At 37.6% G+C, this 9,942-nt stretch overlaps 1 protein-coding gene across 2 annotated transcripts; it reads right to left on the bottom strand.

The window, feature by feature from the left end:
- Positions 1-6,023: 6,023 nt before the first annotated feature.
- LOC138889069 (uncharacterized) lies at positions 6,024-9,680 on the bottom strand. Of its 2 annotated transcripts, none has more exons than XR_011406634.1 (2): positions 7,713-9,680; positions 6,024-6,412 (listed from the first exon to the last, which is right to left on the bottom strand). XR_011406634.1 is itself a non-coding variant. In XM_070171630.1 (2 exons), exons 1-2 carry the CDS (start codon positions 8,935-8,937, stop codon positions 6,378-6,380), a joined length of 630 nt encoding a protein of 209 aa, XP_070027731.1. In that variant the 5' UTR covers positions 8,938-9,680; the 3' UTR covers positions 6,024-6,377. The 2 variants fall into 2 exon arrangements, 1 of the variants encoding a protein (XP_070027731.1); XM_070171630.1 differs by having other exon boundaries at positions 8,343-9,680.
- Between the last annotated feature and the right edge of the window lie 262 nt (positions 9,681-9,942).

Below are 9,942 nucleotides of genomic sequence, written 5' to 3'. Positions count from 1 at the left end.
CCTCATATGGGCGTCTTTTTACCTCTGGGCATCGTGGATCATAGAGTCGGTAAATGAGGGCGACTTAGAGAGATCTATCACTCCAAGTGCTTCCTTCGGGGCATTATCCTCTGCCCGAAGAGCATCAATCACAGCCTCTTTGTCAGCCTCCCTAATTTGGGGCAAATCGGCCTCTCCCCTCTCTAGTTCGAAGGCCTCGATCATTGCCTCCTCATCGGCCCCCCTGGTTTGAGGCAGTTCGGTGTTGGCTCGTATGCAGACCACTAGTTAGGAAGCCTCTTCTTATTCTTCAGACTCATCCCTCAACCGGTGGATTGAGCCCAATGTGAGTTATAAGGCGCTGGTGTTTTTCTTGGATTTGCGCACCAGCCTCTTTTTTGGATTGTTTCTTCGAACTCGGAGCTCTTCTCCTCTCCTTCTCCTGCCTCAGTGTGGGGGACTCGGCAGGGCTATCCTCGTTACCAAATGGAGGCCTCATGGCGACGTACGTGGAAAGACTTGCAAAGGAAAAAGAAATAAGTAAGAACTCAATAGCATAAAGGGAACCCAAGTGTTGCTCACTCAAGAAAGTAATGTCACCGTGAAGACGGACCTCCTACCGGGCCTTCAAAAGTTCGTGCAATGTGCGCTCGGAATACCTTTTCTGTGAAACAATGTTCTTAACCCATTCCTTGAGTCGAGGAACCGCATCTGGAACCCTAGCAACAACTGCATCGACATCGAACATCGATAAAAAAATAAAAAAAAAAGAGCAAAAAAATAATTCTAGAAAAAATGGAACTTCACTTACATTTTGTATTCCACTCCTCAGGGAACGACATGTCCTTGGGCGGGATCAGGTCCGAGGTCCTTACTCGGACTAATCGTCCTAGCCAACCTCGGTCTCACTCTTCATCGATGCTCTAGAACAGGGCTTTAGAGAACCGACACACAAGTTTAATCAGTTCCCCCTCCCTTCCCCCTTCGAAAGAATCGGAGACTGTATAGGTGCAACATATGGTCAATAGTGAATGGGCATCCATCAATCTTGCTCACGAAGAATCGGAGAAGAATGACTATCCTCCAAAACGAGGGGTGGATCTGACCAAGGCACACCTCGTACCTTTTACAAAGTTTAATGATCACCGGGTCCAACAGATCCAACGTAAAAGGATAAGTGTAAACACTTAAGTATCCCTTAACGTGAGTAGTGATATCTTCTTCGGGCCTGAAACCACCACGTCTTTTCTGGCCTAGTTGCAGTCCTTTATGACTGTAAGAAGGGTCTTTTGGTGATCGAGCAAATATACCACAATACTTTCTCACCCCAGCCCGGAACGGGTGAAGATTTTTCAACTTTGAAGTCGGCAGCCACCGAGCACCCACCAGGAATAAATGCATCAAGAGGAGGTTCTGCAGTTGGTTCCTCTCCGGCCGACCATGATGAAAAAGCAGTTTATTTTTGGGAACTCTCTTAGAATTCTTTGCCATTTTCTTTAAAGGGTAAAAGATGACGGGGAGGAATTTAAAAGGGGTACACTTAACGGTTTGGAGTGAAGACAAGCAAAAGTTCTTACAAAGACCTCAAGAAATCTGGGTACAAGTACTAGGAAATGCAAAGATTTTTTAAGAACAAGACTACAGAAGGTTTGAATGTAAAGTTTGAATGAATGAAGAAGAGGGTATTTATAGTTTTCAAAACAACAGTTCAAAACCAGGAGTGACCAACCAGTAACTGACGACCATTTAATGCCCTTAAGACGTGAATGACGAGATCTTTTGTTCATTTTTGTCGTTTCTGATGCAGGATATCGGAGCGAGAATCAGGGGCTCATATTGTTTCTCATCATTTACTTTCCGAAAAATGAGGGGACTATCTGTATACAGTCAAGAATGGCTCGTCTATTGCACGACAGATCGGGATTGAAATGTGATTCTAAAGATTGACCCTGGGTCCCATCGAACCAAGGTACGAGGTCAGAATGCCCGTTCTCGAGAACATCGAGTCCATACCCCGGAATCAACCCTGACCTCGAATGAGCTCGAGAAATATTGCCGGACCCAATAACGAAAGGCGAAATATCTGTAATGTCGGGTATCACGGTGGAAATCTCGGCACGTATCAATGAGAAACTAGCTAATTAGCAAATTATGGGATTTTTTACCTTTTATAAAAATCTACCTAAAGTGAGACTCCCCTACTATATAAAGGGGCCTGATTATTTGTAAGGTACATTGTTACAAGCATCCAAAAGCAATATAATACTATTTTCTTTCTGTAAGCTACTGTTCTTCTGTACCTGATATCATTTGAATTACATCCAGTTCAAGTGAGACTCATTTTTTCAAGGATATAATTGTTCAAGTCGCCTAGTTTGAATTTATTTTATCATTATTCGCTTTAATTACAATTCAATTCATCGCTTTGTGTCAAATTTATCCACGTATCCTTAAAACTACTTACAAATTTAATTTTTATCTGATTTTGAGGGTAAACAAATGTAATTATATTAAATCTCATCTAGGGTCGTGCATATTATGGTAAATACCGAATTACCGTACCAAAATCAAAAATTTTGATATTTGGTTTTCGGTATTTGGATATTTCGTATGGTATGCGGTTTAAGTTTTTAAAATATTTGGTATTTAAAAAAATATTACCGATATACCAATACCGTACCAAAATAGTATATACTAAGTTATACATTATACATATTAGTGATTGTAATATACTATAAGTTACACAATACTTTTCTTTGGCCTTCACGTTGTGGTCGGCTACGTAATGTTTCTACTGTTTGAGGATGTTTCTTACTTCGTTTATGTTGGATTAATCCTTATTATATTCACTAATAAGTTCAACAATTAACTCTAAGCAAGTAATAAGACTTTTTCAAGTATCATATTTATTTCTTTATGTACTTCTACCAGTTGATACTTGATGGTTTTGGATAACGATTTTGTCAACGGTTAGGTAAGTCTAGAACATTTTCGTATTTGTATTTATAAGTATTTTAATTAAGAATACAACAGTTAATATTTAAGCCGAACAAATCAAAGTTACCAAACCGAATTAACTGAATCCGAAAAGTAACAAGCCGAACTATACCGAATTTAATTAGGTATAATATTGATATAACATTTTGAGAAATCGAATATTGAAAATATCGAACCTACCGTACCGACCGATGAACACCGTCACACAACAATTTATGTCCACTATGTATGTTGAACTACTTACGAGTTACGACTTACGACCATGAGCTGGAGTTTGTAAATATTCATCCGTTAACGTGTATGCATGATTAATTAAACCATGATGAAGAATGATAAATTATTTAAGATTTAGTATATATATATATATATATATATATATATATATATATATATATTTTTTTTAATTTATGTCTAATTAGGATTTGAAGTTAAAATTAAATAGGAACATATTTTCTAACTTCTAATCATAATAGATTTTATAATATTTAAATAGGGGTAATTATACCTATTTTTGAGGTTGAAGGTTGATAAGTGGGAAGCAGAAATAAGAATTGAGATTTAAAAGATTATGAGGAATAACCAAAGCTCCCACCGCCTCTCTCTGCTAAATTTGTTCTATATAGCCATTATTAAAATTTTCACTTGCGCTTGTTTTATTTTGTAAAGGTAGTTTTTTTTACCCCTATAGTGTGAGTGTGTGACAATTCCTTTCTTTGTGTTTCTCATAACAGTAACACCACGTCAAAAAAAAAAAAAAAATTAAAAGAAAAGAAAAGATGAAGAAGGGCATGCGTAAATATTAAAATCGTAATGATTATTGATGAACATGTAGCAACTAAAGGTTCTTTTATTTAAAACTCTTCACATACAATCCAAATTATAAAAGCTGCCTTTGTCACCCACTCTCTCTTCCTACTTCCTGTGACTTCTGCTACTCTCTCTCATCCAAATCATGGCAGCTACCACCACCAGCTGCGGCGGTTTCTTCAGTTTCCGACCAAGTTCCGTCGAGCCAAGGATCCGGTCCTCCTCCACTCCCGGCTGCAGAAAACTTGATGGGATGGCTATGTGGTTCATCAACGGCGTGTCCGCCGCGTTTTTCGCGTCGTTGGAACGGTGTTCTTGCATTCGTATTGCCACACATGAGGATGAAGGTGAAGATGCAAACGACTTGCCTTTGATGTATAATGATGGCAATTATGGAATTTCCAGCAGTTCTTGTAGTAGAAGGCCAATATTGACTAAAGGAAAGAAAAATAGAGCCTTTTCTTAAGGGAAGAGTCATGATACATTATACCTTGCATTACAAAATTGTAGTGTTTGGTAAGCAGCTGGTATTTCATCAAGAAAGAAAGAGCAACTGGGAAATGTATGTTGCTTGCTTTATATTAATCCTAGCTATTACATAAGTATATTTTTGGATATGGAATATCATTTTCATGTTTTGTGAATATTTGGATTTATATCATGAATCCTTTGATGCTTACTTGAACATCTTGAAATATTGTTATTATAATTAAGGTCCTTTTGAATTTTATGCTCTTTTAATAGGAGTTGTGTAGTTATAGTATGAACTTATTGAATGATTGTTAAAGCTAGCTAGTAATACACACAATATATAGAAGATGAATTTTGAATTAACAGTCTGTGATTTAATTAATAATTAATCACTATCATTTAGTCTGACCACAAGCAATTAGCACCAATTCTATTATTTCTGTCTTTTAGGTACATCATACATGGAGATTAATATCATTGTTAAATCATCTCATATTACACTATTACAGTACATGTTATTCATGATAAGAGATTAAGAGGCAACGAAGGAACAGATTGGAGGATCTTTGACTAAAATTCATTCATTTTTTCAATTTTTCCCTCAGGAATCGGATTTCATAGAAAACGTTCAAGATTTGGTATCATTTGACAGTCAAAGTCTGAATTATTGTTCACATAATAAGATAGATCTCTTAGATCATAAACACTATCCCTGTTCTTTGAATTTGGTTGGGGAATTTTATTCTTTGCATTAAAAAATATTTTGGTTTGGATATTAGTTGACGGTGAATAATTCTGAGCAAGGAAGGGCTAATTGGTCTTTGAACCGACACTAAATAATATCCAATGAATTGCAACGTACTATTCGCTATTTTAGGTTAATAAAATCCAAGACTAATAGTTTTCTCCTGGTCACATCATCTAAGTAATTGATTTTCTACTTCTTTAGCTTTTAAAAAAAATAATATAAGTAGCTCCAAATTCCTTTTCATAATGAAATTTCGACCAAAGAGTTGCTAATTAATTGATTGAAAACTGCCTTTATTAAAAAGGAATATCTCGCTAATGGTACAATAATTATTTTAACATCATTTCTTGGCCACCAATGTTTTTTGGAATACATTTGCGTGTTGTTACTCCATCTTTTCAATTTATATATATACGTTACTCTTTCCAATTCTTAAATGTTTTAGTATGTCCATTACAATTGTATTTTGTTAGAGTATAACTTCCACAATTATAAAAATTTAAATTTGTAAAGCTGTTCATATTTGAGCTTTCGTGACATATTTATTTATCTTTAATAAATATTTAATAGTTTCTTTCATCATCATTTATGTAAGTGAAATTAACGGAAAATTAAACGAAGAGAGTGTTTCGGATGGCGAAGAGGTGAACCAAGTGGGCGATTCACGCACCAAAAGGACAGCAATAACAGATCATGCTTGTCCATATTTTTATATACAATTTGTAACGAAAGTAAACATTTGTAAAATAAAGCAAACTAAAGCTACTTTAATCATTCACTAAATTTACTTTTCCAATCATCACGTATCATGTTGTCTTTTAGACCATTTACTACATTTTTCATGGACCTATCCTTTATCCTTTAATTTACCAACAGCTCACCTCTACATAGGCGGATATAATTAAGACTTTAGGGGTTTGTTTGAACTTAATAGCTTTGACTCTAGCTCTTGAAATGTATTAACAATCAATTAAATAAATGCAATGATAGACTTCGAATCTAGTAAAGTAAATGTGTCACGATCCCAGTTTGCCCTCCGGGAACTATCATGACAACACCTAGTCTCTACGACTAGGTAAGCCTAACAAATTGTGGAAACAGAAATAACAGAATAAAACTAACCATAAACTACATAACGAAGCATTTAAGATGCCGCTCGGCATATACAATACAAACTCTGAAAACTGAACCAACATTTCCCAAAACTCGGAATCTCATGAAATCACAAGCTTTTGAATGTCTACAAGTATCTAACTCCAGAGTGTCTAAATAAAAGAAAATACAAAAGGGCTAATACTTTAAGAGAATAAAAAGGGACTCCTCAGTTTGCAGACGCGGCAGATATACCTCGAATTCTCTGAAAAATAGCCTCGCCTCAAGGGTGGTAGGGCTGAGCCGAAGTACCTGGATCTGCACATGAAAAACATGCGCAGAGAGGGCATGAGTACACCACAGCGGTACTCAATAAGTGTCAAGCCTAACCTCGGCCGGGTAGTGACGAGGAAGGTCAGGGCCCTACTGAGGTTAAATGAAATACAAAGTATAACAATGTAGAATAAGACGGTATAATTAAGTACAACAATAAGAGGTAATACATGATGGAAAGAACAATAATAACTACAACAGAGACAAAATAATCACAGAAAGGAATACAGCTCAACACAGAGATAACAGTCGGAGATCTCCTAGGATACCGTCTTGTAGTCCCAAATATAAATACCCAGTGGATCTCCCAGCATACCGTCCCGTAGTCCAACTCATAATGTGCGGGATCTCCCGGAATACCGATCTGTAGTCCCAAATGTAAATACTCGATTGGGGGGAGGGAATATACTGGGTGCAGTCTCGTAGTTCCAATATAAAAGTGCAGGGGGATCTCCCGGAATACCAATCCGTAATCCCAAAGTAAACATGCAGGGGGAATCTCCCGGGATACCGTTCCTTAGTCCCAAAGTAAATACACAGCAGCAACACGAAGAACACTCAATTCAATTCAAATTCCATACCAAGGTAAAACAAGTATTTCTAACCTAACATGTTGCACGAAATCTAAATAAGGCAGTTTGAGCAAATAAATCAAGTAAGTCAATTAGACATGCTTCCCTAAGCTAACAGTAAGCTTAAATTGCAAGTAGTATAGACAGGAAAAGAAGCACAACTATAGTTAATTAATGGAAACAGAATTTTCAACAATTAGCACAAGTACGCACTCGTCACCTCACGTACAAGGCATCTCAAATATCAATAATACCAATTCTAAGGAGAGTTTCCCCCACACAAGGTTAGGCAAGCCACTTACCTCGGACTGACTCAAAATCAACCCGATACCACGCTCTTGCCACGAGTAATCGACTCCAAATGGCCAAAATCTATTCAATTTAATTGCATAATATAAATATAACTTCAAGTAATTGATTCCACTAATTAATTCTAAGCTAAAACGCGAAATTAATAAAAATGACCAAAATGCCCCTCGGGTCTACGTCTCGGAATCGGGTAAAATTTACAAATTCAGAATCCTCATACTCTCACGAGTTCGTTTATACCAAAATTATCCCAATCCGATATCAAAATCTAGATCAAAACCCCAAAATTAGGACTAAGAACTTTCCTCCACTTTTCCTCAATTTTTATCCCAAATCCGAAATTAAATGACAAAACCAACATTAGATTATAGGAATACAACTAGAAAGGGATTAGGAATCGTTACCCACTGATTTCTTCTTCAAAATCCTTCCAATATCGCCCTCTCCCGAGCTCCAAATCGATTTTCTAACTTTTGATTTCAAACCCTCGAAATGTCTTGTTTTCCGCCCAGCAAATCCGCTTTTGCGGCCAAGGGACCGCACCAGCGGTCCCGCTTCTGCGGAAACTTACTTGCACCTACGATAACTCATTAATTTCCCATTTCCGCACCTGCGATCACTTTACGGCATCTGCGATCACGCAGGTGCGTAGACACTTCCGCACATGCGGCTTCTAGCCTTTCCTCATCTGGCCGCATCTGCGGTCTCCCAGCCGCTTCTGCGTCTCCTCACCTGCTGTCCCAGATCCGCATGTGCGGTTATGACAGCAATCCAGCAGCTTCAGCTGCACACTCTAACTCCCAACTTCCCGTCAACCATCTGGAATCATCCCGAGGCCCTCCGGGACCTCAACCAAAAGTACGAACAAGTTATATACCAATATTCTAAGCCAAAGATGCATATTTTTCATGTGGATGTCATACTCCTTTCAAGAAGTTGACCCAAACTCAAAATATTACTTTTTAATTTTGGCACATAATAAACATCTTGAATTAACTTGTGACTACCATCTTTACAGGAGATCAGAATCGTACCTATCCCTTTGATTTGAACCTTTGAGGTATCTCCAAAGGACACATTATCTTTCACCATTTTATTGATCTCCACAAACTTCTCTTTACATCCACATATATGATTGCTTGCTCCATTGTCCAAATACCACGAGCTGCAATCATCTCTGTCTTCTTCCTTGAGTGTCATCAACAACGTTGACTCATCTTCTTCTTTCTTGTCGTCAACAAGGTTAGCCTTTTCTTCAACATTGCTACGACATTCCCAAGAGTAATAGCCAAATTTATGACAATTATAACCCTCAATTTTTGATTTGTCATACCTTTGTCCATTATTTTCTTGGTAGTAGTCACGTCCTCTTCCTCCTCTTTGTCCACGACCACGACCTCTGAACGTTTGGTGGATTTTAACTTCATTGTTGGAGTTGTTACCATTACTTCTTCCTCTTCCATGACCGCCTCGTCCTCGTCCTTGTCTGTTTCCTCGATAGCTTGTTTCACCTCCATAATTCTTGAAGGATGCCTGAGTTTTAAGAAGTTGCTCCAATGGCACTTCATGTTTCCTTTTGATCTTTTCTTCGTGGGCCTGTAGAGAACTTTCTAATTGCTCCACCATCATAGAGTCTAAATCTTTAGACTCCTCAATAGCACACTCCACAAAATCAAATTTAGGTGTTAAAGTGCGAAGGATCTTTTCTACCACACAAACATCTTCTATGTCCTCCCGTATCTTCTTAGTTCATTTACAACAACCTTCACTTTTGAAAAATAATCTGAGATGCATTCGGATTCTTTCATTTTAAAGCTTTAAAATCAGCCCTTAGAGTTTGAAGTTTTACCTTTTTCACTTTGTCAACTCCTTGAAGAGACTTTTGTAAAATCCCCCAAGCTTCCTTTGAGGTGGCAGATACTACCACCTTCTCAAACATGGCATTATCCAAACATTGGTGGATGAGCGTGAGAGCTTGTTGATCCTTCTTCCTTGTCTTTGCCAAGACCTCTTTTTCATTTTGAGGCAGAGCTTCCTCATTATCGGGTTTTGCATACCCTCTATCTACGATTTCCCACACATTCTGAGAGCCAAGGATGTCTTTCATACATAGACACCATTTCTCATAATTATCTTTTGTAAGACGGGGGTACTGAAAAGACAACAAACCATTATTCGCCATGGCTCTGATACCACGTTGGGATAAAAAATAATATATCCCGCCCAGGAATAATATCCACGGCAAATAATAATAACACAAGAGAGTAACAACGACACCAACTCTTTTAATGGGGTAAAATACAATACCCGAGCGGAGCAATATAACCACTATAATATTACAACTTGGTAGTGTCAAGAGACTACTACAATTTTGAAAGAAATAATACTTTTTATTTAAAGACACCTCACTACAATATTACTACAACTCACTATTTATCTCACAGACAACAATCTGTGGATTACTCTCACTGCTTTGCTTTCTCCTTAGCTTCTCTCGTTTTGGTGTGTCTTCAATGAGGAATGAATAGCTCCTTTTATAGGCACAATTTTCACCTACCCAACCAATCTGATTGGTTCAAAATTTACAAAGTCCAGCTGCCCAAATTTTTACAAATTTTCCAGCCTCCTAATTTG

The sequence above is a fragment of the Nicotiana sylvestris genome, chromosome 4 (assembly GCF_000393655.2).
Source record: "Nicotiana sylvestris chromosome 4, ASM39365v2, whole genome shotgun sequence".
Classification (NCBI taxonomy): Eukaryota; Viridiplantae; Streptophyta; class Magnoliopsida; order Solanales; family Solanaceae; genus Nicotiana; species Nicotiana sylvestris.
This window is presented reverse-complemented; position numbering and strand designations above follow the sequence as displayed.

Excerpts from the sequence above, each read along its gene's own strand:
- LOC138889069 (XM_070171630.1), bottom strand. The coding sequence starts at position 8,937 with ATGATGGTGGAGCAATTAGAAAGTTCTCTACAGGCCCACGAAGAAAAG. Across the intron at positions 6,413-8,342 it reads GGTTCAAATCAAAGGGATAG|ATCCAGGTACTTCGGCTCAG; the intron begins GTACGATTCTGA and ends TTTCATGTGCAG.